Source organism: Myripristis murdjan, chromosome 5, assembly GCF_902150065.1.
Source record: "Myripristis murdjan chromosome 5, fMyrMur1.1, whole genome shotgun sequence".
NCBI classification, from domain to species: Eukaryota; Metazoa; Chordata; class Actinopteri; order Holocentriformes; family Holocentridae; genus Myripristis; species Myripristis murdjan.
In genome coordinates, this window is record NC_043984.1 from 25,347,216 (window position 1) to 25,374,988 (window position 27,773).

The 27,773-nt window shown below is 41.8% G+C and overlaps 1 protein-coding gene across 1 annotated transcript; it reads right to left on the reverse strand.

Annotated features, from left to right (window-relative positions):
* Window positions 1–9,591: 9,591 nt before the first annotated feature.
* Window positions 9,592–27,716, reverse strand: pcsk1 (proprotein convertase subtilisin/kexin type 1). Its single transcript, XM_030051006.1, has 14 exons — window positions 27,299–27,716; window positions 25,644–25,748; window positions 25,415–25,537; window positions 20,957–21,103; window positions 19,577–19,653; window positions 18,085–18,173; window positions 17,127–17,299; window positions 16,505–16,717; window positions 16,262–16,362; window positions 15,650–15,883; window positions 13,840–13,997; window positions 13,574–13,707; window positions 13,114–13,275; window positions 9,592–10,503 (listed from the first exon to the last, which is right to left on the reverse strand). Exons 1-14 carry the CDS (start codon window positions 27,485–27,487, stop codon window positions 10,084–10,086), a joined length of 2,325 nt encoding a protein of 774 aa, XP_029906866.1. The 5' UTR covers window positions 27,488–27,716; the 3' UTR covers window positions 9,592–10,083.
* Between the last annotated feature and the right edge of the window lie 57 nt (window positions 27,717–27,773).

Genomic DNA, 27,773 nt, shown 5'->3' on the forward strand with positions numbered 1-27,773 from the left:
ACCTGAGTGCAGAGTAAGTTAAGATACACACCCATTGTTTAAAGCTAAACATTAAACATGGGAACACTGTCGTTGGCTTTCCTGTAAAGATCGCACTTAAGTCTGTTTCTGTTATTTCTATTTGACATGACACAGGAGCACTGTTTCCGTGTTACTGATAAGAGTTTCCAAAATGTTTGAATAAATGGTCAAACTTGTTTTTTTCCTTTTCAACACTGGGGGAAATTGCTGGTGTCAAACCATGCCTTGATTGCTCATTCATTACATTTCTTCTAATTAACTGTCAGTATCATCGCTGTACCAACACACAGAACATCCTGCTACCTTTCCTGCTATTTTGAACAACCAAAGAAGTTAATCATTAATACGTGTGTTATTTGGTCAGGCTCCCATTTCGGTGTTAATCAGCAGCACATGTTCAGTGGCCGGGTCCTGGAGCTTGTAATCGGTCACAGAGATAAAGATGCTCCTTCTCTGTTGCCAGATCAGTAGCGCATGAGGCTTCAGAATTCAATTTCAATTCAGGCATAGATTTGTTTCACCTTATTTCAGGGGCTAACACAGGCAGTTTGCTTTTGAAGTTGCTATTTTCTCAATTTTCAGAGGTAAACGCCAAGAAGTAGTGCTTTCTAAATGTAACATTGTGGCTCTTAGGCTGATCACATTTGAGATACTTTTGGACTCAACTCACATGAGACACCATCATCACCTGGAGTCATTTTTTCAGAGTCATTCTGTAATGTAAATGCTTAATGGCGATTTACGCTGGAAAAACGTCTCTGAGGAACACCAGCTCTTTAACTAACTTTGAGAGTGACTTTGTTCCCAGAGTCGCAAAGTCGCAAATAGAGTAGAAAATGTGGAGGAAGGGCTCTAATTTTTATGGAAAAGTGGGATGAGCAAATGAGACCCACCTACTGTTCTCTCATTGGTCTTTCAAGTTGTCCTTCCAGATGTGAACAGGAAAGTTGAAGTTGTTCATGGCCCCAATTAGCCTCTTTCACAGGCCTTTTCCTCCACAGGGAGCAGAGAACTCTCCCCATCTGGTAAAACTGGAAATCCAAGGAAACAGGGGAGCTTCATCAAGGCAGATAGTTAGACCCACAGCTGCTGGTGCCTGGTTCCATGTTCAGATATTTCCTTCATGAGAGGCGGGAACCAATTAATGTGGAAATTGCAAATAATTGGTTATGTGCAACAAGGCAGGCTGTTGAGTGCCTATTGCCACTTGAATTGTTTGTTGGAACTTGTTGCTTTGCACAGCAAATATCTCTGTAGCTTTTGTATTAATGTGTTTTAAAACATTGTAGTGTGCAAGGTTCGGAGAGCCTTGTCACACACAAAGAGATGGGGGATTAAACAGTGTTAAATTCAAGCAGAGTTCAAAGCTAGGTCACCCAGTTTTAGCCAGCTGGGTTTGAAAATTCAGTTCAGATGCTCCGGCGCTTCTGAAACCACAGTGTGTGATATACCTTGGTCTGTTGGAGTTGAGAACAATCCAAGTGTCACACAAAACCAGATGTGGAATAGATAAAAGAAATACAGAACCAATACTGCATCCATGCATAACTACTACACAACTGAGAATGTTTTTTTGTGTGTGTGTGTGTGTGTGTGTGTGTGTGTGTGTGTGTGTGTGTGTGTGTGTTGATGGCACAAGACACATATGCAATACTTAACTTATACTTCAAGGGTGTAACAAAAGTATGGATAGACATCCTGTATTAAATTTAAAGGGGGTATTAAGTGATCTATGATTTTATCAACTTTAGTCAGAGACCAAGAAGCTGCAATAACATCAGCAGGATGCTGGTACACATTCAGTGTCCCGTTCACAACAGAGATGAATTAGCTGCAGTAACTAGTTATAGTAGAGATTCAACAGTAACGTCCGGTGAGGAGATAAATTATAATGCAAAACACTATAACACTCCCTTGCCATCTGCTTTGCAAAATGTGCTGCCAGTCACTCGTTGATTGCATGGTGCTCCATTGTTCAGCGGGTGAAAATACTGGTAGGCAGGATAGGTGTTAGATGTTATTGTTCCAAAGCAGAGTATGAGCTGGAAAGTGAAGTTTTGAGGTCCAGAAATCTCAGCATCTGGCAAAGTAATTCCTGAGTCATAGGTATTGATCAACAGCCCACAGATACACAGTATAATGGTTATTTTTCAAATTCTTATTATTGTGGCACAACACCAACTGAGGGTGGCAGGGCAAAGTCTAAAACAAAGCTGACTTTGGTGTTGGTAAGGAAATAGAGCAAAAATGAGCTTTAATTTTATACAAAAGTACAAACCACACACTGTGGGACGGTGTCTTTATATCTGTTACTGCAGCATGACAAAATGATTGTTGTGTTGATACTTTGCTGAAAACAAGGGGGTTTAGTGTTTGAATTCCCTTTAAGTAAAGGATTTCCATACTACTTCCATCACTGTTTTAGAGTACGACCACTGCAAATGGGCCCCTTGACCACCAGTATACCACACGATAAGGATTAGGCAAATAATTCTTTAACCTGCTTTTAAGGCTTTGCATTATGCCATGAAAAGAAGCATACAGCATGAATGAAGTTAAAATTAAGTAAAGCCGTGATCATGTTTAGTGCATAGCTTGGTTCGAAAATGACTGAAGCATTCATAGTGAAACTACAGCAGATGCTTGGTGGAAACCCACATCCACATTGAGCTTTCAATGATACTCGAATGTGGAAGCAGGCTGATTGGACCCAGGGAGCTGCAGCATGTTGAGCTATTCAAATATATATCAAATGAAACTGACTATTGTGAATCAACATGTTTTTAAGTCAAGGAAAAATACTGTCCAAGTGCCTGGCAAGCAGTGATTATTTAGACTGCAGAAAACTAAAAATAAGTTTCATCGGATGAGTGAGATTATCTGAAGTTCACCTCCGGCTTCACTCCACGTGGCGGTCTGGCCTTGAGGACAGGTTCTGTTGGCAGTGAGAAAAAGCCATCTGCTGCTGTGTAACCCTCCCATTAAAAAAACAGCATGCAAGAAGGAGAACTTGGAGAGTGTGAATGTGTGTGTGAGAGAGAGAAAGGGACAGAGAGAGAGAGAGGCTGACAACAATGTAAAAACCACCATGACCAAATCGTGAGGTCATCTGAATGTTCTTTTACTCTATGACAAACCTGGGCAAAGGAACACATTTTTTAAAATATAAAATGATTCCATCACATTCCAGAGTATATATCATGTTCCTGCAGTACTTATGCATTTGCAGAAGTGTAGACACAGTAGCTGCAGAACTAGCATCCCATTGTATCCATTTTCCCCCACCTGGTATTTAAAGACCTCGAAACAGCAGCTGCTCCAGTTAATGATTGACCACTGCAGGGAAAGTGTGCACTTACACTGTTGACTCTTATCACTGCTGACCACAAAGCCACTGGAGCAGTATCTCAAAGGCTGACATTAATGGAGAGGACAGAGCTTCGCTTAAAGAGACAGGTCAATTTCTTTTTCGTCTGGTGCAGAAGAGATAGCAAGCGAGCAGATACTGTTCACACAAATGGCTCTTTAATCGAGAGCAGATTCTGCAGTTTGGCCCTGCTTGTTGTTTGCAAGCTGCATCTGTTGGCTAATAGAAGAGTGTATAAAAAGGACCGAAAATGTGTTCACCTCATATAATGTTATTTATTAGCAATTCAATAAAAGCTATAAATTTTACGTTCTGTGGAACTGGAAATATTAGAGTTGCACTACAAATGTCCATCTGCTTGTTTGTGTAGTCCTATTGTCTGTCTTCATTTTGTCACACCTCAGCCTTTTGATGGATGTGTTTTCCCTTCCTCTCCTATTTTGTCAAAATGCTACTTACTAATGTTTTTTGCAGAGCCTCTTTCCAAAGGAAATTAGGGCTAAAAGCAGATGTCTGCATGAGGGAGTGGCACTTGCAGCCTGCCCTTCAATCAGGTGTGCCGCCAGAGCCCTGTGCCTTTTTTCTATCAGTTCAACAGTTGTGCTCCTCTCTGTTCTGCTGATCCAGGGATTCACATTGTCTGCCTAAGGAGACCAGCCTCTGCACAGGCACGTCAGCAGACAGAGCTGAGTCCCACCAGCTGTACTCTGGTGACAGCACACGTGTCGGCCTGTGGTTGATCAGATATCGGTTCAGGTAGCTCTCCTCGAGGCCCCTGGCCATAATACCATTAGCCTGGTCCTGCAGAATGAGCACGGAACAGGCACGGGCCAGGCTGTACATCTCTGCAACCAACCCTCCATACAGCTCCGAGGTGTAGTAGTAGTCTCCTTCACCCTCCTCCACACAGGCTGATGAAGTCTCTTCAATTTCATACGGGAATGCATTTCGTGGCATTTTGTAGAGCTCTGGGTGCAAAGTGGCCACCAAATCCCCAAGAATTTCTTCTCCCACAGGGGCCACAAACTCCTGGTCAACATCTGCACAGAAGATATACTCCACTTCGCTGCGGATTGGGTCTTTGATAGCAGAGGCAAGCAGGGCCATACGGCGCTGGGCCAACCTCTCCCATCCAGGCAACTCTGCCACAGGAACAACCCGCAGCTCTCTTTCGGGCCCCAACTCAATAGGGGGGTCCAGAGTGCGGGGATTATCTGTGAGAATGTAATAGGTCACCATCCCACCAGGGAGAAAGTGCACTTCAGCTGAAGAGAGGAAGCGCCGGACAAACTGAGCATAACGTCCTACCACGAGCACTAGCAGGCCAGTACGGATTCCCCGATGTGCAAATTCAGCTCTGCGCCACAGTGAGTTCCTGCTGTCACCCCACACTAGAGGAGCACCCCATGATGTTTCCAGAGGATACTGCTTTCCTGCCACCCTGACATCTGCCATGTCTGTCATCTCTCTTGACCCGTCAGTTCCAGTTCCCACTGCTTGAAAGACAGGATGAGGCAACACCATGTTGACGCCGGCTTTCCGTCCATGGAGGAAATCTGAGGATGCAAAACATGCTATTTCAACACTGTATTGCTATTTCAACACTGAGACATACACTTTTCTCTGTGGGGGAGATGGTGAACAGTCACGAATGTTTGTAATTTTGTAAGGCTGGAGGAAAATCATCATCAAACTGACCAAGGAAACTGACCTTCAAACTAGTTTTAATGATCACCAGCTGCCTGTGATCGCTATGGAAAATCTGGAGAACATGTAGCATAGTTACTATTCATCATAATCAACTCTAAGTGCAAGAAGTAGCCCTCTCTGAGATCGATAGAAAAATAAGGGGGCTATTTTTTACTTTGTATTCAGTTCGACTGAGGTAACTGTACAAGTAACCATGGCAGTAGGCAGCTTCCTGTGTGCTGCACATGAAATATTGTTTGATCATGTGTTTGGTGTCAAGGCACAGAGTGTTTTGGAAGAACAAACAAAGTCTGCAGCGCACTTACATATTAGAAGGGACAGGATAAGGCAATACAGGATCAGTTGTGTTCTGGTCACTCTGACCAGCCCTGTGTAACACACACACACACACCCACACACACCCACACACACACACACACACACAAACACACACACACACACACACACACACACACACACACACACACATGCACACACACATACAGGCGCACACATACATGCATATCTACATCAGATAAAGTAAAACACCCTGATCGTATGCTCAAGCTGGATGTTGCTTGATACCATACAGCATGTATCCCATTTACACAGAAGGTGTTGAACATATTTCAAAATTAAAGCAGTAAAGACCAATGTTGCTCTTTAAATGCCAAAATTAGTTTATCTTTCAATAAGTGCACAACTCAGAGGCGTTTCTGTAGACCCTGTTAGGAGAAAAAATGTTCCAGGTTCATGTTAGGAATGACAAGAATGTGCTATTGAAGAAATCTCTCACTTAGAAACTGTGCCAACATGAGAGTTCACAAAGAATATGTATTAATAAAGGTTAAATTATCATTGTACACTCTTTATAAAGATAATTGTATAATGCAGGCATGATTATTAAATTAATGGCACTGTCTGCATGTCACTGTATCTTGAAAATGCTCCAAAAAGTAAAATAAAAATATTGATTAAAGGATGATAACTTTGAGTGATAATAAAATTATAGCATTGCAAAAAGCCTGATTTTGCAGGACACAGGCACTGTTTTGCAGCAAGTTTTGTTGAGGACACACTGCCTCACACTAAATAATGAGGAGGCCTGATATATGGCAATATATTATCTAAAACTGCTAAAGAAAAAGAAGTACAAAGCACTGAGAAACCTTCCTCACACAGGAATGGAAAGGAGTGAAAGTAATGCACAGTGGCTCGATCTTGGGATAGAAATATAAGAGGAAAAGTCTGGATAAAAATGAAAATACAGAAAATTACACTATGCCTGATTGAACTCATACATTGGGATGTGTAGACTTATCCAGCACTCAAGAGATTTAGGGCGAATGCAAAAGATTTTTGTAACTAATTAAAAACATTCTGCCCTCAAAGCATTATTTTCAAGTTCACTTTGCTCCAAGAAAGTCTCTGAGAAAAGCCATATTTGATCTTCACTCATGACTTCATCCGAATATCGTCTCAGTATTGAAAGCGACAAGAGTTTTACTGAGCCCAAACAAGTACACCAATCATATAAATCAATGAGGAGAGACGGAAAGGAACCAGAGATGACACTGGCAAAAGAGGTGGAACAGTGGTGAGGTTGTACCGACCTGAGGGCGTCTTGCAGAATGGGAACAGCGCCATGCTCTGACCTGTTGGTGGATAAACACAAAAACCTTTGTCTCAGGCCTGGATGTCTACCAAAAATCTCCCCCTCTCTCTCTGCCTGTCTCTCTCTCTCTAACTCTCCCGAAACTCTCTCTCTTTTTGTTTCAGCCAACTACTGTTTCTTGCCTTGTCCACTCTCCCGTTTGCCTTTGTTTTTACTGTGATATCCTACTCCTTTCCTCCGTCGAGCGTCTATCTCGCTGTAACCCTGTCTCACTTTCCCCTCAGGCTTTTGCAGTATTCAGTTTTGGAGCAAGCCCAAAGCAGCCAGATGTGTGGGGAATCTGGGCAAATGGAGTTCAGAGCTGACGACTAGATATAGTGAAGGAGAGAAAAGAAATGAGAGGTAAAGACACACACACACAAATAAAAGAGAAAAGAGAGGTATATTTCCTTGGATTCAATTTTTTTATCCTCCTACATATTTTGGCAGTACGGCAGTATAAAGCAAACAATAGATACTCAGAAGCTGCCAAAGTTGTCATTAGAACCTCAACTTTTCAGTGGGAAGCACTCGTTCTTTTGCTGGAGAGCTATCACACTATATAGAAAGACGGGTGTGAAAAAACAGGGAGGAAAGACACAGCATTGCATGAGCCAGGATTTAAACCCCCACAAGTCACGTAAGCACATCAGCAAAGTGTGCTGTATTTTTTCCGTCCACAAGGTGGTGGCACTTAACAAGAAATACAGTGTTAGAGGCTCTCGCTCTCAGACATCTTAACCTTTTCACCACTTTGATGTTGCTCCAGCCAACATCAAAGTGGTGAAAAGGTTCAAACCAGGCTCAGAAACTAGCAGAATAAGTGACACGACATCAATTTTGGAAGAGTGTATGTGGTGTAAGTTGGAAAGTTGGAAAAGCTGGAAAAGTTGGAAAAGACATTCTGGTAATTGTTTAATAAAAATGAGAGATTTACTCATTTTTGTTCTTGCTGTTGTTTTATACCCTTTTATTGTTGTCCTTGTCTATGTGTCGACCCCAGGAAGACTGGGTGATTGATACTGCAAGTTCTCAGCAAATGTGAATCCTTAAATAAACAAGTTTCTGACCTGTAAACATAGCATTTTTTAAATCATTTCTTTTTATTTGATTTTGAACGCTGTACTATGTGAGATTTCTTAAGCATGAGAGTGCTTTGAGTAAAAAACGAACAAATAAATAAATAATAATAAAAAACCACCGTGTCAAGAGTTAGCGTAAAATCCCAGCACTGTGATGCCACTAACTCAAACACACTCAAGAGGTCACTTTGCAGTTTATTACGATAAATCTCAATTTTTTTTATACATCCATACAGAAATTGCGACATAATATAAGCTTGTGTAAACAACTTTGGACAGAAGCATCAGTCAAACCCAAAAAAATAATAATTAAAAAAACAAACAAACAAAAAAAAAACAACACTGGCTACACTAAAGGATGGATAAATTACAGGGTGTATGTAAACCGTTTCCCCAAACATCATCTCCATCCTTGTCACCTTGTTGGCAGAGAAGCAGGGCTAAGGTCACCAGGCAGGCAGGACCAAACTATCACCACCGAAAGTAGGCTTGAGGATAGGGGCTCTGCATAAAGGCTTCATAAACATTCACAATTCTTTCAGAAACACTAGCAGCCAGAAATTTCCCTACATCCAGCGGAGATTGCTAGACAAATTTATTACAGCATTCATTAAGATGATTCGTTGAAGGTCCCAGTGCAGAGTCCCTATTCTGCAGCGCTGCTGGTCAGCTTCTGAAGGACTGAGCTGTGAAAGATCCAGTAATACTAAAGAAATTAATACCCAAGACATGGTTAAATTGCAGATATTTAGGCTAAATCTGTCCAGGATTAGAGGAATTCTTTCCGCTTGTAATTGGCATATTACAGATGATGAACAAACAACATACCAGCCATTTGTACAATCACCAAAATACACAGAAGCTTTTTGACAACAAACAATTTGGCAGTGTTCATTGGTGTTTCCCATAACTCCACTGACTTTGCGATTACAGAGTAAACTACACTAAGAGAAAATAAACTGATTAAGGGTTTGATACTGTGTATATTACTTTCATAAACTATGAGGAATCCTTAGAAAAATATTTCCTTTAATGCAGCATTGTACTCATAGAAAATTAATCAGATTGCACAAGAAGTAGGCTAGTCTGTGGTGTTTTTCAGTTTGAGTGTCACAGCTACAACAACTGAAGAACGTCCCAACATTGTTTTCTGTTTTTCATCACTACCAGACCAAAATGTTATTGGTTGGTTATAGTTTTCTTTTTTCTATCAGTTAGTACAGCTATATTGTCTTATCCGCATACTCTTATCGTTAATTATCATTCATAATATATATTTATCCCTTAATACTTATAATTGTGCAGAATGTAGCTCTGTAATTCTCTTGAGCTTTGTTGACACCCTGAGAATAAATCATTTGTCAACACAGTTCAAGCTGTGCCAATAGCTGGTCAATTTAACTTTCTTGTTTGATATTTTCATACTTAATTTATGCTGATCCTAATTCATTTGATTTGTCCTGATCAATTTGTCATCCAGAGTGAATAAAGTGAGTAGGTGTCCTACCATTGCACAAAGCATATTGAATATAGTGCGTGTGGCATATGAAATATGGTAAAATCTAAATAGAGCCTTGGGATGTTTAAGTTGGAAAGTGAAAAGTGATCTCAGATGGTTAAGTGTCATTAAAACCATATTACAATCATTGTCTTTGTATAATATATAGATATAAATACAATAACAAAACATATATTCTAAAGGTGGCATGCTTGAGCAGGCAGTGAAGAGAAGAGAGACAAGGTTTATGCCCCCCCACACCCACCCCCCCGTCCCCTCGCCCCCTTTTCTGGCCTCCTTTCTTGGGGTCGAAATGTTTTCACTTTTCATTTTCATTTTCACTACACGGAGACACAGTTTGTAGAAGGGAGGCTCAGATCGCTAAACAAGACAGAGCTGTCAGTCATCGTTTTGAACGGCATGTGGATTCATGGACAAAATATATAACATTTTGTGTGTTGAGTAAATAAACAATGAATGGATGAATGGCCGTTGGAGTATAAATGTGAGAAGATCAGAAATGCAGCATTTCGGGAACAACGGAACTGAGTGGAAGAGTTCCCCTTTTTTTCTCACTTCCCTTCTCTTATCCTCCACTCCCCTGATACCTTTTCCCTTCATCTGCTCTCTGCTCTCTTCTCCTTATCCCTCCCTCTTCTTCCTCTCCTCCCTACCCAATGTGTAACCCTGCTTCCCCCTTGTCTGTTTGCCTTTCCCCCCTCTTCTGTTTCTCCTTATACTCCCTCTCCTCTCCGCTCCTCTGCTCAGGCCTTCACTGGCGGTCAACGGCTATCATATCAAACAGCGCCTGAAGCAGCCGGTCATCTCTGTGCCTGTATGGCTTGTTGCTGTAGAAACCATCGCTGTAGTCACTGTACAGACTGTCCTCTGCGCCCCGGTACTTGTTGATCCTGTCCAATGCCTGGAAGAGCTTCTGAGGTGGGAGTCGTGTGGGTGGAGAGAGGCTCTTGTCCAGGTGCTGCTTCACCCAGGTGGATGAAGCCCTGGCCGGGGACTGGGGCTGGATAGCTGGGGTCTGCCTGTTGAAGGCCGTCTGCAGGAGGCGAAGCAGGGCCACAGTGGGGGAGTAGGGTGAGATGGGAGCCTTTCTGGGTTCCTGCTGAGGGTTGGCAGCAGGGGAGGTTTGGGCGGTCTCAGTCTTCTGAGGTGGTGGATGAGCCTGGGTGGGCTCCTGTATCATAAGACAGACAGAGAAGTGATGTGTTATTGTCCTTTTCGACTAACAAGTGTAACCTGGAATATTCCATAATCTAGTACTTTTCAGAACCAGAGAAGTTTTGGGATAGGGATTTGTTTTCATTTCCACAAAATGATAAAGCATGCATTTTGTGATATTAGAACTACTTCTAGTAGCTAAATCAAACTACTACAAACTGAATACTATCTTCTCCCAAAATACTGATATACGCAATGGCATGCCCTTCCTCCTTTGTTCAACTTTCTTTGTTTCACTCGTTTTGCCATCAGTTGGTTGTTTGGTGCCTGCTACATTCAGTGGTTGTGCTGTGTTGTAGCCCTACACTGGTGCACACCGAAACCTGACCAGCACTGTACTGTATAGATGTGGCCTCCACGCCATTTAAATCTGGCACAACAACCGGCACATATTGGTTTTGCCAATCTGATTCAACGGCTAAAGAGGCAAGTATCGCATGTGCGTGAGGAACAGTGATGACAAAAATAAACAAATACCTCATGTCAATCACACTTACAATGGGCGAACAACACACTGTAGGTCTGTTGTCCTTGTTGATGCTTGCAAAATGAATTTGATGTTTGGCCTAATGGTGGTTGCATGCGTAAACAATGACAATGTTCCCACAGCTTCTTCCGGTGTTTGTTCAGCTGATTGGGATTCACATGGAATAGATGCCGCCTACATTGCAATTGAGTGTTTTTTTTTTTTTTTTTTTTTTTTTTTTCAGCCTTTGCCACTACATAATAAGCAGCAGGCTGGCACATCCAAATGGAGCGCATCCATTGACAGCTCACATACATGGAAGTGTTGTGACATTAGTGCAATCAAGATCGACAACACTATTAGCTCCTCTTAAAGGTTTCCCAGTCCTCAGATTTTAGTATTATCCTCCATGTAGAGCTGAAATTAGATTCCAAAAACCTCCCAGGAACCTTGAAGCTGTGAAATAAGTTTTATTGCTCGGCCTTGCTAAGTTCCTTCAGCCAAAAAAAGGCTACTAGAGTAGTGAATGTAAATTATGTATGACCCACACTGTGAGACACAAACATCTGGGTGTCTCAGGCAAAAAATGAACCTTTAGGGATATAAATACCTCTCTTATAGTTAGACATCTCATACTTTTCCAGTGGGCTATTTTTTTTTTTTTTTTTACTTTGCATTCAGTTCGACTGAGGTAACTGTACAAGTAACCATGGCAGTAGGCAGCTTGCTGTGTGCTGCACATGAAATATTGTTTGATCTGCTGTGCAAAATAAAACAAGCTATATCTTGCTATCTGCTTTGTTTTTGTACCCTTTCCCATTTGTCTCTGCTGTCGGGAGGGAAGGAAGGGAGGGAGGAAGGAGATGCATATCGTTGCTGTCCAATGAAAACCACTTATCTCCAAAATGTCAACTTTCAAGAAACTGTTAAAAACAGTCTTGTTTTTAGCTTGACAGCTGCACAGTTTTCAGTTTGTCTAATTAGTTTTGGAAAACTCAATAGGCCAAGAAGTTATGGAGCTTTCTGAGCTCATGGAGGAGAGGGTCAGTTCTCGACGAATATACATTTGATTGTGTCATGTTGGCATGTTGAAAACTTTGCAAAACTTAATAAACAGATTTTTTTTTTTTTATTTCATTTATTTATTTTTTAAAAAAGATCCTCAGGCAATGTTCTGTTTTATTTGGTCTCAAGAGAGGAGATGCATCATGCAGCATTTACTGTAAGTTCCATAATATCCGTTTAAAAAGCTTAATGTTATATGTTTACAATAATCTTTAACCTTTGCTCTCTCTCTAAGATCCATTTCAAAGGATTATATTGTATTTTTTTTTTTTTATCACAAATCTGTGTGACATAATCTGCATTTGGAGAAAAGATATCATCCCAATGTCATGTTACACTGCGCTGGGACTGAAATATAGGCCTTGTGTCATGTCATCTTGATTCTCCCTCTGCATCATACCAGCTAAAGCCTTATGTAACATCTGACCCTCAGTTTGTGTCATTACTCTATCACGTATTTCATGACTGTGTCAGCTATGTCACCTTTTGTCACCTCGGCCGGCTTAATCCTGTCTTACACAGACATACAGGTTTAAGATCAGAGTCAGCGTAATGTCACACAAGTGTAGGTGGTGTACATTTGATCAAAAACATTGTTTAGGGAAACTAGCATTAACTGGATTTCGCTGTGGGCCTAAATCTTTTCAAGCAGAAGTATATGCTGCTTGAAAAAAATACACTTCCAGATGTATTTCAGGGAAATACATTTCAATCGTCATATACAAGAAAAAACCAGAGGCACCAGAGCGGAAAAGTTGCTGCAGACACCCGTTTGGCAGTGTCCATGACAATCCAAAACATAGGCAGGTTGTTAAGTTGTTTAGCTTTAGATTTAACTTAACAAAAGTTTATTTTTATGTAAAAGTTACGTACTATAGCTTTAACATCCTAAACATTCCTATTCTTATCTGCCCCCTTTCCTCTAACATCCACTCCAGGTTTTCATATAGACACCAACCTAGTTTAAAGCACCAAGGATCTTTAAATCAGATTCTGAGTAAAGTAAATAATGGTGTTGCTCTGTGTTGTGCTCACCTCCATCATGTCATCCATATGTTCCACTCCACGTCGGTCATTCTGCACAGCGTTGTAGGGAATGTATACTCTGGGTTTTTTCATGTGCTCCGGCTTCTCCGAGGTTCCATGGAGAATCAATTTCCAGTTCAAAATCCGGCCCTCATTCTCCATACGTCCAGACTGTGACAGGGAATAATTTTTGTTTACTTAATCTCAGGATTAACCAGTGGTAACTGAGCTGGTTTGCAAATCAGCCAACACATCGGTTAATACCCACTTGTGAGAATGTTCCTCTAGATTGAAAAACATGAATACCAAATGGTTGTGTATGTAACCTTTTATTTGTCCTGATGAATTCAGCAACATTTAAGCAAGTACTTCTTTATGTGTAGCAGGGGCTTTGTCTTAAACCGCAAACAGAAATATGAAATATAATTCAGTTGAACAAAAGAGTGAAGGTGTTATGTGTGCAACTCACAGTATCAGTGATCTTTAGGGTCCATGTGCCAGCAGGGTCTTCTCCCCAAGTATGGACAGACATGAAGTCCCAGTTTCTGAAGCCGTTAGAGGACGTGTCCCTCTCTCGCTCAGCCAGCAACACTGTGCTGGTGCCTGAGGGGAAAGGAAAAGGAATTGATAATTTGAGAGCTTTGGTTCGTTAACTCGAGGTTCTCTCTGTGTGTGTGTGTGTGTGTGTATGTGTGTGTGTGTGTGTGTGTGTGTGTGTGTGCGTATTTCTCTAACCGGATGGGGAGGTGAGTGTGATGTGTAGGTCCCCTCTCCTGGTGTATTCGATGCTGGCCTCCACCTGCACGTGCTCCAGGGAGCGGACTGCATTCTCCTGCCCTGCACAGGCTTTGGTGGGAATCTCTATAGTGATCTCCCCCGCTGCTTTCAGTGCCCTGTGGGAGGCATTAAAATAACCTGGCATGAGCCACACAAACAGCCCACCATGACAACAGAAGTCCATCATACGTGACATGTAATTCCCTTGAATGCTCTCGTCACGCTAGTCAAGTTCTGGGCAACAGCAGCAGGATGAAAACACCACATGTTGCTGATCTACATATTGCACATAGAAAATATTCTTATTTACATATGATAGGTTACTTGAACATCGTTTGGTTTTCCTTATTTCACTGAATATGTTATGTACAACACATTTGATCAATATAATTTGTAGCTTTGTGCCAGAAACTCACAACATATCCTACAGATAACGTGAGCTGCATCAGCAATAGGTAGTTAAAAGGAACAGGGAGTCCCTTTTGAATACAGGTAATTTAAATGAATATTTTGCTTTTCTTTTGATGTTCTGTTAGTGAATCTTAACAGTCTATCCTGTTGTTAAGATACTCAGTATTATCTTAACAACAGGAAAAAAAAAAAAACATTTACTGTTTAAAAAAACAAGAAAAAAAACAATAGAAAAATAAAATACATGAAAACCATCATCCACATATCACCAGTAAATAAAAGCAATAATTAACAGAGCCCACCTACCAAATCATGTTCAAATGCAAACATGCAAACGCCCCTTCTCGACAGAATTATGGAAATATTAGGGCTCAGATGTGCTTCCACATATCACATTGAAACACATTCAGCAAGTCAACTTTTATGACAATTTGAAAATATTCACCAGCACCCAGATATACATCTTGCCCCTGTGATACATCACATGCTGGCTTGCATGCATACACAGAATAGGATGATGCCTTTGGTCATTCATTTAGAAAGCAGTTAATCCCTCTCTCGCTCCCCTCCGGCTCCCTCACCCTCTCTCTCTCTCTCTCTCTCTCTCTCTCTCTCTCTCTCTCTCTCTCTCTCTCTTTCTCACTCTCTGTCTTTCTCTCTCTCTGTCTTTCTCACTCTCCTGGGCATGAATGAAAGGATTTCCATGTTCAAGCTGGCATAAAGCTGGAAAGGTTTGTAGACCACTAAGCGTTGAAAGAGATGCAGAGCCAATCCAGTCAATGTAGAGTCAAATCCATAGGATTAAATACAGATGTAGTACAGTAATGGGGAGTCTAGCTGACAGTGCTATTGAGTCCCCTAATCCAAAGCATATGGCTAAATGGACACTTGAAGGAGCACAAATTGTTCACCCCAACTGGCATTTGCTGCCTGGTGAAATGCCTCTGAATCACAAGGTTGTTTCAAGGACAAAGCATCGCAACTAAGCCCCCCCTCCTTATTATTCTGGGATCAGTAATCCAAAAAGGAAAGTAAACAAACCGTCTGGTGAAGGAAAGAGGGGGGATTGCTTCCTCAGAATTTTGTCCATGCCTGGCAGCTTAGCATTTGGTTGTTTAATCCTATTGTTCAGCATTTGTCAACAAGTGTTCAAAGTTAATGACTGACCGCGACAAGAGTGACTACTTCCGTCATGACTTTCAAAAACCTCTTCATTTCTATTTTCATGTCACCAGAAGCCTTGCTTAGGTTTAAGATTCTTCACGAAAAGCAACAGATGTGCTGGTGTTTTTTTTAACAATATTTTGCTTTGCTTGAGCCAAAATCTCAGGCATTAGGACAAAAAAAACTCGCATACCTTGGCTGGAAAGAGTCATCCCTGACGATACACTGCTTCTTCTCTGGGACGTGTTTCCAGGTAGCTGGGTCGGCCAGGTCCACCAGCGCTTTGGCGTTGAGAAGGCCGAAGCCGAAGCGACTGTTGACCATGAGCCCTGCCCCGTTCCTCTTCCAGCCTGGGTTATTGGCCAAAGGATCAAACTCCGAGGTCCACACCACAATGTGCTGCAGGTCTCTCCAGGTGAGCTGTGGACTGCAGGGGAGGGAACACGACAGGGAGGCAGCCTGATGAGAACAACTTAAGGACTTATTATGTGCATGGAGTACATCAGACAAAGAATAGTGCCTGTTATGTCTATGAAAAAAACATATGCCCTAGGCTAGGGGTTTTCAAACTTTTTCATGTTTCCAAACTCCAAGTTGGCTCTCAAAATGTGTTCATGTTAAATATTAGACTGTTCAGATGTCACAGTAGAACTTTTTTTTTTTTTTTACATCTTAAGAGTTTCTAGTAAAATAAAATTACACAGAAATAAGACCATCCCTCATTTTACTAGGGACCCCATGGAGGCCCCTCAAAGACCCCTAGCGATCCCCAGACCCCTGTATTTGTGACGGAAGTGTTGCATACTTCTGTTCCAGTGCCAGGGCAAATATCCCAGCAGCCAGTGGGGCAGAGGCAGAGGTTCCAGTGTGAGTCTCAGTGCATTCGTTATGTAGATCAGCGCTCGTCTGGAAGAAAACATGTGCAGATAAAAATTACACAAATGAATAGATTAATGAGATACCGTTAAATATGCACATAACATATACGCGCTGAACGACACGGTGGGCATCACCAAGCTACCCTGCTGTATGAAATGAAGCTACTTACGATCCTCTGGTCAGTGTAGTCTCCACTGCTGTAGGCGGTTGCCAGAGTGGAGGAGCACTTCTCAGCGTACCAGGGGGAGAGGCCCTGCTGGGAGGCACTGCTGATGGAGATGGTGTAGATGCTGTCTGTGTAGCCGTCACAGTCACAGTTATCACCCTGGCGGCCTCCATTGCCCGAAGCCCAAACAAAGATGGAGCCTTTCCCTCCACGGCCCTGAAGAAACCGTGACAGAGAGTTGAAGGAAGGATGAAATGGGGTTTACACTATTATTATTGCTGGTGCTATATACAGCACCTACTCTGTAATGTAAGCGAAATGAGAGGAATATTAGTGCTATATTGCTCTGTCATTTAATGTAAATCTACCTCGAAGTGCAACTTATTTTATTATTTTGCTCAGGCAAAATGTTGGGTTTTATTTAAATGAAAATCTTTGCTAATAAGTATGACCAGTGGCATTTTGTCATTAGCGGCTTTATTCTCAACAGCAGACTACTTGTCCTAATTGAGTTTGTTCCATTCGCTGATCCTCATCGCTGCTGCAGTTAATAGCTCACATTAGGAATTTGAGTGTGACATCACACTGACTGGATTTGAATAAAGATTGGCTGTCCCATAATTACCTTCTGGATGCCATATTCAAAGGCCTTCTGGGCCAGACGGCCAGGGCCCTCCACCGTCTTGCCATCATCGTTGGGTCCCCAGCTGGCACTGTAGATGTCCACATGGTCTGGATTGAAGCCAATAGAGCTGGCCTCGATGGCATCAGTCACAATCCCATCCAACATACGAATCCCTGGGTAGAGAGACAGGAAAATTACGGCACTGCTCTCAGTTGCTCTTCTCGTTATTCACCTTTTCATTTGACTGCTGTGATTGTAATGTCCGTATTTCAGGACAGCAACATTTGCAACATTCCTATTTTAAGACAGTAATTTGGCTGGGGCATCTAGGGCACTAAGAACCAGCTGGCCACTCTGGCCCTTCAGATGTCACGTCCCCAATATGCAAACTATTGTTTAGGTGGATTGGAGCTCAGCAATTTTGGAGAGTGACGTTATGCAACCATCTGGTGTGAAAAGCAGGTCTACATCAGGAAATCTTCCCCAACCAGCCACGGCCTGTGATGAACTAACCCGGCGTTGTGCAGTCATATTGTGCAGTCTAGAGGCATCATTAAGGCCCAAAGCCTGCGTGAATGCTCTTGGTGTTACATTGTTTAATACAAGATGCTTCCATTCACTCTTACTGTAATCCATCTTTCTTTGCCTGCATTTAGAGTTTGAAATAAGCACACACCAAGCATTTATTCAGGTCTTGACGTATATTATCAACTCCATCATTATTAAACCAAGCCATTCAGACTGGCTATGGAAAAAAACAAACTCATAACTTGATTTGATTAATTTTTATTTACATTCAACAACAAAAGCTGTGACCAAAGCAATATTCTTATCCTTGGTCATAAAAGTCAGTATTTAACATATGCATATATTTAACATAAGCATATTTGTAGATAAGCACACAAACTTATAGATATAAACATGCTGAAGCACAGAAAAATATGCATGGAGTTCTTACCTCCAACCTTGGAGTTGTATGCCACACCGACACCACATTTATTGTTGTCTGCCTGCATAGCAATCTCCCCAGCACACCTGGTCCCATGCCTGCGAACAATTAATATATTCAATAAAACTGAATTAAAAACATACCTAATTCACTCTTTTTATGACTATTGCTGTCATACTTTCCTTATATTTTTCAAATAACAGGTATATTGTTGGGTGTGATTAATTATGTAATATTTTATATAATACAAGCATTATTCATAACTAAGAAATCAAAAACGACAACCGCAATTTTTTTTTTTTCTTCAAAATGGGCAGAGCTCTTCACAGCTGGTACAAATCTACACAAAAACCCATACCAGCAGTGTGATGGATGTTTTTTGTTTTGTTACATAACATCTCATAAAATTACATGTTTAGCACAGAAAATATTGGTTTTGAGAATGGGGTCATCTGCATCATCAGAAAATGGAGGTCCTTTGGTCATATGGTAATTATGCCTTTGTGCGAACGGGCTTTGAACTGGTGAGTGTTCAGATAACAAAAGAGAGCAGGATTTCTAGAGGTGAAGAGGCTGTCTGCGTGTGTGTGTGCGCGCGCGCGTGTGTGTGTGCGTATAAAGCTGTAACAGCTGGCAGAGTGAGTCATCAACTATATGATCTGAGAGACAATGTGAAACAATTGGAGAGGGAGAAAACTGAAGCCATTGGAAGGACAGATTTCTAATTCAGTGACTCTGCATTATCAGCTCTGGATTTAGCAGTGGCCTGCTATATGCAATATATTTCTTATCACCTTTACCACTGATCTCATGTTTATTTTTAGTTGAGTTTAGTTGTTTATCATTACATTGTGACATACGCTGTAGTAACAAACCCCAAGAAGCAAAAGAATAGCTGTCTGAACCATACCAAAGCAAATGTGGTGTCAAATTTTGGCACTAGTAGTACATTTATCCTAATGTCAGTAATTAAATAATGATCAAATTAATAGAAATTTAGAAGGTTGTGTGAACAGTGGAAAACCATTAACAGGTTAGTTGCATATTTAGTAATAAAAATAGTACTAAATATGTAAAATTAGAAAAAATGTTAAAAATAATACACACACAAACAAATACATAAATGCATGTATTGCAAATTCATACATAATCAAAAGAATCAAAAGTGCAAAGATTTTTTGACTGCTCTTGGATCTGCTCCAAGTGTGACATCCAATCAAATGGCATTTCTTCGCTGCAGTTTCACTTATATTTATTATTAACAGCATAAGGCTGGTGATGAGGAGCCACTGCAAATTCACCACCTGCAAATAGTCACATTTTTTTTCAGTATTTTACAACTGTAACAGTCAATGTGAGATGATGATGATGATGATGATGATGATGAACCTTGCCTTTTCATGCTCAACCTATATGACTATTGACTTGTGTCTTGTGCAAATTGTGTTGTTGTTTGTTATTGTGTCTGCTGTATTCTTGCATTTGTCAGGAGTCGTCTTACTTGTTCTCATTGGTAGAGTCGTATCTGGGGAAAGGATCCGGGTCGTTGTCGTTAAAATCATAACTGGCTGCTGCATCCTATTGGAAACAGACAGAGAAATCTTTTAATTAAGCAGGGGTAATATCGGTGATGACGACCGCTAACATGTTAAGTTTATTATGCGTCTGGATGCAGGAGCAGTGTGCTGCCACTGAGACAGACTGAGGGTTATATGACTGGTGACAACAGGGAGAGTGATGTGATCAAATGCTGCAAAACAAAGCCATTTGCTCTGAGGGTGATGGAGAACAGAGAGCGTCAGAGCTGCCCTTGTCTTCCTCATGTCAACAGCTATCTGCTCAAACATGATGGCCGGAGTCAGACTGATGGAAACTGCTGTTATATCCCGAGGTGTGTGCCGTAGTTATAACACAGTAAAGCTAACACAGTAATGCAGGCATCCTCATTGCATTAAAATGCACGGCAAATGAAGTGGTAATAATGAGTGATGCTGTGGTTAAATGCCATGCCTGCACTCGCCTCTTTCTTGTCTCACCCTTCTACTTGCCAATAAACTACAATATCCTAAATGTTATCTTTAAAAAAGAAAGAGAAAAAGCAAAACTCAAATATTTTCAGGTTTCTGCCACTTTCTGGGTCACCAGAAACAGGAATACCCAGTCTAAGTCAGATGCCTGCCACCATTATTCTGGAGTTATCAGCATAAGTTCATGAGCATGCAAGCTGTTCAAATGCCTTGATTGTTAAGGATGAGCGTCTCGCTTGATTGAGCTTCTTCAAATAATCAGCCTTAACTTAATTACAGTGGGAGTTGTTCCCATCAGCCCTGTTGTCATACATCCTTTCTCTCCATCTCTCTCTCTCTCTCTCTCTCTCTCTTCCTGCTCTGGCGAAGCGGCGATGGCTGCCTGTCATCATCCTGGCATCCAAAAGCAGCAACACTGTTTGAAACCAAACTGCAGATGGGCTTTATGAGGCTTTTAGAGTTCCTCTCAACAGAAGAAACTGTGCCAAAGGAAACCTCATTGACTTCTTATCCAAACAAACACGCTTGCTATCGTCAACATGTAATTATTCGCCCTTGAGTTTGATATTCAAACAGTTGAATCATTTAGAAATGAGGAGTATTTTCGCACAACCAAATCAATCCCTGTGCCCTTAAATACAGTAATTGACTGCGAAACTCCTGCTACAGTAACATGCCCGTATCCCTTTTCGCATCTACAGTTCAAAAACCCAAAGATCCTTGGAGGCAGGCATTATCATATAGAGCATCTATTAGTGGCTTTACAAATCGCCTTGTAAGGTGTCACCAGCAGCGTTGCTATGGGAACGACGGGCCCAGACGACGGGGCTGTCTCCATGGAAACGGTGTCTTACGTAGTTGGAGTAGATGTCTGTGTGGTTCCACTCCAGTCCATCATCTAGCACAGTAATGACCACTCCTTTCCCTGTGATGCCTTTCTTCCACACTGGGATCACATGTAGGTCCAGCTTAGGCAGCGAGGAAGACGTCCGTGTGTCTTGCTGGAAGAGAGGAAGAAGAATGGGAGGATGAATGGAAGGGAAAAACAGAAGGGGATTTGTTGTTGGTGTGTGGAAATCTGTTTCATGTGTTTCCACACAGTAATAATATTACTTAGGGCTGGTGTTTGGCTTGTCTGGTAATTTTGAGAATTTCAAATTTACGCAACTGAAATGTCAATCTGAAATTAGATAAAATTAAGTAACACTAAGATGCCACACCTATGCCGCACTTCTAATCACGCTCTGTGACTGTCAGTGCCACATAGGCCTATGCTAAAAACCATAAAGAAAGGTCACCCTTACATGTCAGCCAAACCTACACCCTGCCAACTTTCTCAGTCTGCCAACATTTCCATTGACCTTTAGAGAAATTCATTATTAGCTTGTTGGCTTTTCCTTTGTGAAGGCTTGAGTCCACTCCTCTGGCCACTTGTAGGCAGACTGCCAGAGGGTCATTTTGCTACAGGCTTTTGTTGTTGTGCGGTACAATGGCTCTGCTAATTAATTTAACCTACAAGACACCACGCAGTGCCAAACGACGTGCTGCAGTTTAACCCGGACTTCCTCTCAGCTGAATCGCGTTCACTTTCACTGATGGATTATTTCAGAAATCTATCTGTACAGCCATCTAATATACGCTGCTTTTGCTGCATGTAATGAGTGAGGGGATGTGTGGGGTGCCAAGCCTGTGCTAATTGGAAAATCAGCAGGGAGTGAGTGAGAGCGAGCAGGGCCGCTGCCTGCCTGGGGAATAGTATGATTCAGAGCTGGAGACAGCTAGGACTAAAAAAAGAACCCAATTCGCTCTTTTGCTCTTTGCGCATTATGCACAGACACTGCAGAACGCCACCCAAAGATGTGAGTCATCACTGTGATGTATCTCCCTCTCTCTCCCCCTCGCTCTCTCCCTCCCCCTCTCTCTCTCTCTCTCTCTGTCTCCCTTACTCCCTCTATTTTTCTCGCCATCTCTCTCTTTGGCTTACACTCTCATTCCCTATTTTCCTCCCCGTCTTGTATCTTCTCTCTCACTCAGATCTTGTCTTATCTCTCTTTCAGATGTCTCCTTGGACACTATCTGCTCCAACTGAACATCTATCTAAACTGTAGATGGAATACAAATCCTGGTCTAAATGCAAGTCAGATTTCACATTTTTATACTGTGTGTTTTTGATACCAGTTTGCTAGAAAGGCTTTTACTTCTGACCTGCTCATATCTACAGCTTGCTTGTTTTGGTGTGACACCAAATGACTCACTTGTTGACTCTGATAGCAGCTGAGGGGGCTCTCAGTGGCTGGCCATGCATACATTTCAGCTGTACACGGTAAACAGCCACATCAGGTTATGAAAGTCTCTTGGCAGCACGGGCACATAAAATGAATGAGTGGGCACAGACGCCAGACACAAAGGGATCCCTTGACACACAATTAGAACACACTGACACTAATTTACCAGATAAACACTTATACAGATTCACACACATGCACACACAGCTATACAGCCAGAAGGACTTTCAAGCTACAAGTATGAGTCACTCCTTGTGATGAAATTATCAAGCAGTCACCCACTCTGGATAGATAAAGACACTCATCCTGTTCACAGTCCAATCCCTTCCTATGCCATTATATATCTCAATCTCTGGCCTTTGCTGCCTTCCCCATTTCCGTCTGTTTTCCCTCCCCCCTCCCTTTGCCCTGCCCACTGCCTCCAAACATCTAACTCTCCTCAGCCCCCACACTCACGCTGCTGTCCTCCATTAGCTCTCCCTTTTCACCTTCTTGTAGTCTCGCCACATATATTCCATTATGCCCCACAACGGTTCCCTCTTTGCGTAACCAACACGTCAGCAAAGCAACAAAGCAGCATAGTCCTAACGTCACATCTGCACCTTCTCTGCGTAATACCGGTGAAAATTCCTGCAAGAATTAATAACCTTTTCAACCTCGAAGGTACCATTGATGTGTTTGTCAGTATAAATGCATGCTGCACAGCCGAGCTTTGTTCTAACCCACAGAGCTTTTATTTTAAATTCTAGTGGAGATCCCAAGATTTCCAAAGATACCAACTATCACCTGCTGATATGTGAATAAAATGATGCACAACACATCTAAATATTTTTTATTTGATGTAGTGGTGCAGCCATAAAACAATGGCATCTCTGCCGTTGTGAATATTTTGCTTGCTGTAAGCATGGATCATCAATTAAGCCTTACAGATGCAGAGTAGATGTGTGGCATTGTTTTAGTATATGGGGGAAACAAATTCTAACTTTGAAGTTGTTTAAGGAGAAATTTAAGGGAAAATCTTAATTTAAGGGGTTAAGAATACCACAGCAGTGAATATGTGAGTGACAGCAGCATGAAAGTATCATTTGATACCTGAAACAAATTTTCCTATTTGTTGTGTTTCCCACTTCCTTTAACATAGCTTCGTCCTTGGTGGAATGATTAGGCCACATTACTCACCGATGAGCAACAGGCACATTGGCCAGTCAAAGTGCTTTAGATGAATTATGACCTATCTTTTCTGTGACACAGAGATGGGCTGATGTGGAGAGGTAGTAAATGCCACTTTAAGCTCAATTCCATTAGTAACATCAGCTCAGGAAAAAAAAAATGATTCATCTCAATTTGTTTTCTTATCCTCTGCAGCGGCGTGACTCATGTTCATTTAGTGCAGGTGCAGAGGACTGGAGGCAGACAAAATGTAATATGAAGCTTTCTCAATCACTCATACATACACATATCACACACACACACACAGACAGACAGACACACACACACACACACACACACACACACACAGTCACAAGCACATTAATGTGTTTAGTTTTCTACTTTGCTTCACCAAGTGTAATCAACTCAATCAACCAGTCAAGCTTATATGATCATGTAACACAATGATGCTGGCGATGTGGAATGATATGTAACAGTAAAGATTATTCTATATCTGGCTAAATGAAACGTTTGCTGCCATTTCTTAGGAATTTTTGTAGTTTTTTTTTTTTTTTTTTTTTTTTAATATTTATATGGAGCTTCTTCATCTTTAATTAAAAAAAAACAAAAACAAAAAAAAAAAACAGTTTGATTATCGGACTAAATTAAGAGCAGTGTGCCATCATTGTATTACTCCTCTTATCATACTTGGGCGAGATGGAATTTGATTATGGTGTTAAATAGTCGTTTAATATGGTTTGATGCAAGTTTTAACTCATTCAGAATACATGCACCACTTGAAAAATCCACTAGCACTCATCTTTTGTTTCAAAGGCATTCAGCAGCTATTACGCCCAAGTCTTTGCTGTGGAGGATGGGACAGCTGTTGAGTTCATTTCAGGTTTATGGATCACAATGGTCAAACATGTAATTTTAAGTGGTAATGGCAGGGTCAGCCTTAGGCCAGGATAAAGCAAATGTGTCAGTAATGGATCTGGTAAAGAAGTACAGCTGTGGCAGTCTACTGTCATCTGGTACTACCTTGGCATCAGTGGGCTAAAACAGCCCATTCAGGGTAAATTGGGTCTTAATGCATGACGCTGTTCTCCATCCTGCTGGATTATATTCTGTCCTCTCAATCTCTACACAGATTGTGTTACCAATTAAGCAAATGGCTCTTTTGGCTTGGACTGTCTGATCGCATTCTATTGTTGTGGGGTTTTTTTGTATTGTTTTTACTATCAGCATACCTGTGTACACACATGAATTCATGCATAAAAAACATACAACGCACATGCGTATATATTTTTATGCGTAGATGTGCATATCATCACACGCACACACGCACACACACACAAGTTCACCAGCCAGAAGCATTAGGGCTCTATGAGGACAGCGGTGTCCAGCCCACACACAAAGCCCTGAGCAGTGTGGAGCTGTCCAGCACCAGCAGTGCTACAGTTCGTCCCAGGGGAAGGCAGATCGCCTGCATGCAATCAGGCTGAACAGAAGGCTCGGCCAGACCTCGGCCAGACACAATCACAACATGTGACTAGCAGGGTGGAGATGATGCCAACTTAAATCTGTGCTTCGTGGAACACTGGAAACTGTGCAATGGTGACATATATTCTAGTGTAGAAGTGCAGCTGCCTTTGGACCAGATTAAACAAGATTTGGCATCTAGGCTATTCCTGGATTGTTTGTTCACAAATTGATTTTCCAAAACATTTTCACAAACAAGTAATGTTGTCTGCTTATTTGAATGATGTCAGACACTGTCATATGGCAACTAAGCATTCAATTGGCAAGCAACTTTAACACATTGTTATATGTTTTTTTAATTTTCTGTGTTTATAATCAAGCATGTTGGGGACGTACCAAATACCACTGCTGGTTCCACATGGGGTCGTCGAACAGCTTGTCCACTGGACAGTCCCTGCACTCCCCCAGGGATGCTCGCTTAGTGCGGCGTTTCTCGTACTGCTGCTCGGCCCACGACACCTACAGAAGGACAGATGGAGATGTGTGGACATTGTAATCTCTCGCAAAGAGACTAGATGCTCTCGCTCAGACTTGGACAAGGCAACACCGGAAGAAGGCCACTTACCCGATCATCCTCTGACAGTCGCTTAGTGATGTGGTCGGCACTTCGTTTCATTCTGCTAGGATGGTTGCGGTGTTTGAACAAGAAATGGTTTTCCAGGGCCCCAATCTGCAGACAGGAAGAAAGCAAGGGATCCTGAATATTTCATAGGAAATGACATAATACCAGCCATCTGGCCAGATCAGCTGCTCAGGTCTGTCTTGAGGTCTAGAATACGCAGTGTCTTTTACAAAGAAAGAAAAAAAGGAAAAAAAAATCATTCAGTCAGCAAAAAAAAAAAACCAACAACAACATAATTTACTTATTCTGACAGGGGATGATTTCATGTAATCACATAAACTAACACATTTGTATCACAACACTACAAATACAGCAGGAAATGAATTTCTGCCTTTCCTGCTAAATGTAAAACCTCAAATGTTTTCAGGTTACAGTCCCTACTGTGATATGTATTGTATGGGATTTTTATTAAGCAGATGGCAAAACACACAGGCCATGCTGCCAAAAATCTTACCTCTATTAAGGGGCCTGTACATTTTCCATTACATCATCCAACCTTTTATGCAAAATGTTTTCCTCACAGAAAACAAACACCTAAATTTCATGGACTAAATGACGTTTGATGAAGGCTGAAGACAAAGCAGTAGCAGAAAGCTTTTACACATAGGATCTACAGGTGTATACTCATTACCCAGGATGCATCACACAATCATCAAGGGTAATTAGGCATGTAGTGTCAAGCTAAAAGGGCCTAAAATGGATGCTTAACAAAGGCAAAACATCAAGAATAAAGTCAGAATGTGCCACCTTGTATGGCAAAGTTAAACCATAAAAAACTGATTTTGTACTTGAGTTATTTTGTATTTTTGGTAAAATGACTCTGACCTAGTGGGTGAAGATTAAATACAGTATGTCACTGTAGCTGTGACACCTGAAAGCTCACTTAATCATTGACCGCTATTGTTAAGAGCCACATGTTTCACCTGAATTAATGAAGTGGCCTTAGAGCTCAGTGCAGCCCTAATGTGTTTGCACTGGACAAGACAAGGTACCGGACAGCATTAGTCAGTCTAAAATGCTGGGAACGACAGGATAGGACATGGAAATGAAAAACCAAGATCTCCGGTTATGAGTTATCAGATGTGTGTAAACAGTGAGTCATAGATTGATTAAATCCCCCTCCTTTAACAGCGTGCCGAAAGCTGTGTATTGGACCATCGTAAAAGCTATGAGTTTCCAGGCTGCTGGCCTTATCAAGCAAAGTAATTGATACAGCTAGTGCTTTTGAAATGCGAAGAGCCCAAACATTACAGGTTTCCCTGACGCTTCATAAACATTTCACAATTCCCAATTCAGTTGATTTGTTTTCCCGTTTTGTGTATACCACAAAAGTAAAATGTGATATTATAAAATGTTTGCTATTTAAATGAAACGGTATATCTGGGGTTACATCACATGTCCCACTCTGCTTTAATGGCCATGCTGAACACAAAATAAACAGTATAATTCATACAGGTTGTGAAAAGCAGTCGCGCTGTTTTATGCAGACTGATCCGAAGCCTGTTTATCGGGATAAAGTGTAAACTGGTGCCCGTCTGCGGTGGTTTGTGCTTTTGGGAAGTGATCCAGGGCGTTGGTGCCTGCTTCCCTCAGCCTACCTGTCGGACCAGCTCGTAGTCCAGCTCTCTGGCGATCGCCTCTGCAGCAGAAAGTCCGCCTGGGATCTCCACAGCCCACTCGTTGAGGTACTGTCTGTCCCCGTAAAAGGCACCCACGGAGCCGGGAACGGCGGAGCAGAGGATGGCAAAGACACAGCACATCACCGCTGGACGACATCTCACTTCCATCTCAGAGAAAATTCAACCAGGTAAAGAAAAAACAGCTTATGTAGCCTGTCAAACAGCCCAGATGCTCGCCAAAACTCAGGGATGTAAATGCTTTATTGAAATGATAAAGGAATCCCCGTATTCTCCAAGATTTGTTTGTCTTCTTCCTTAAAAAAATAACAGCTGGGTGAGACGCAAGGAACCCGAAACTGCGCGTTATTGCCTCTATTGGTCCGCCAAGGAAAGGAAAACAGAGATGATGGGATGGGGAGGGCTGCTGGTGGTGGTACTGTGGGTGCGTGCTCGT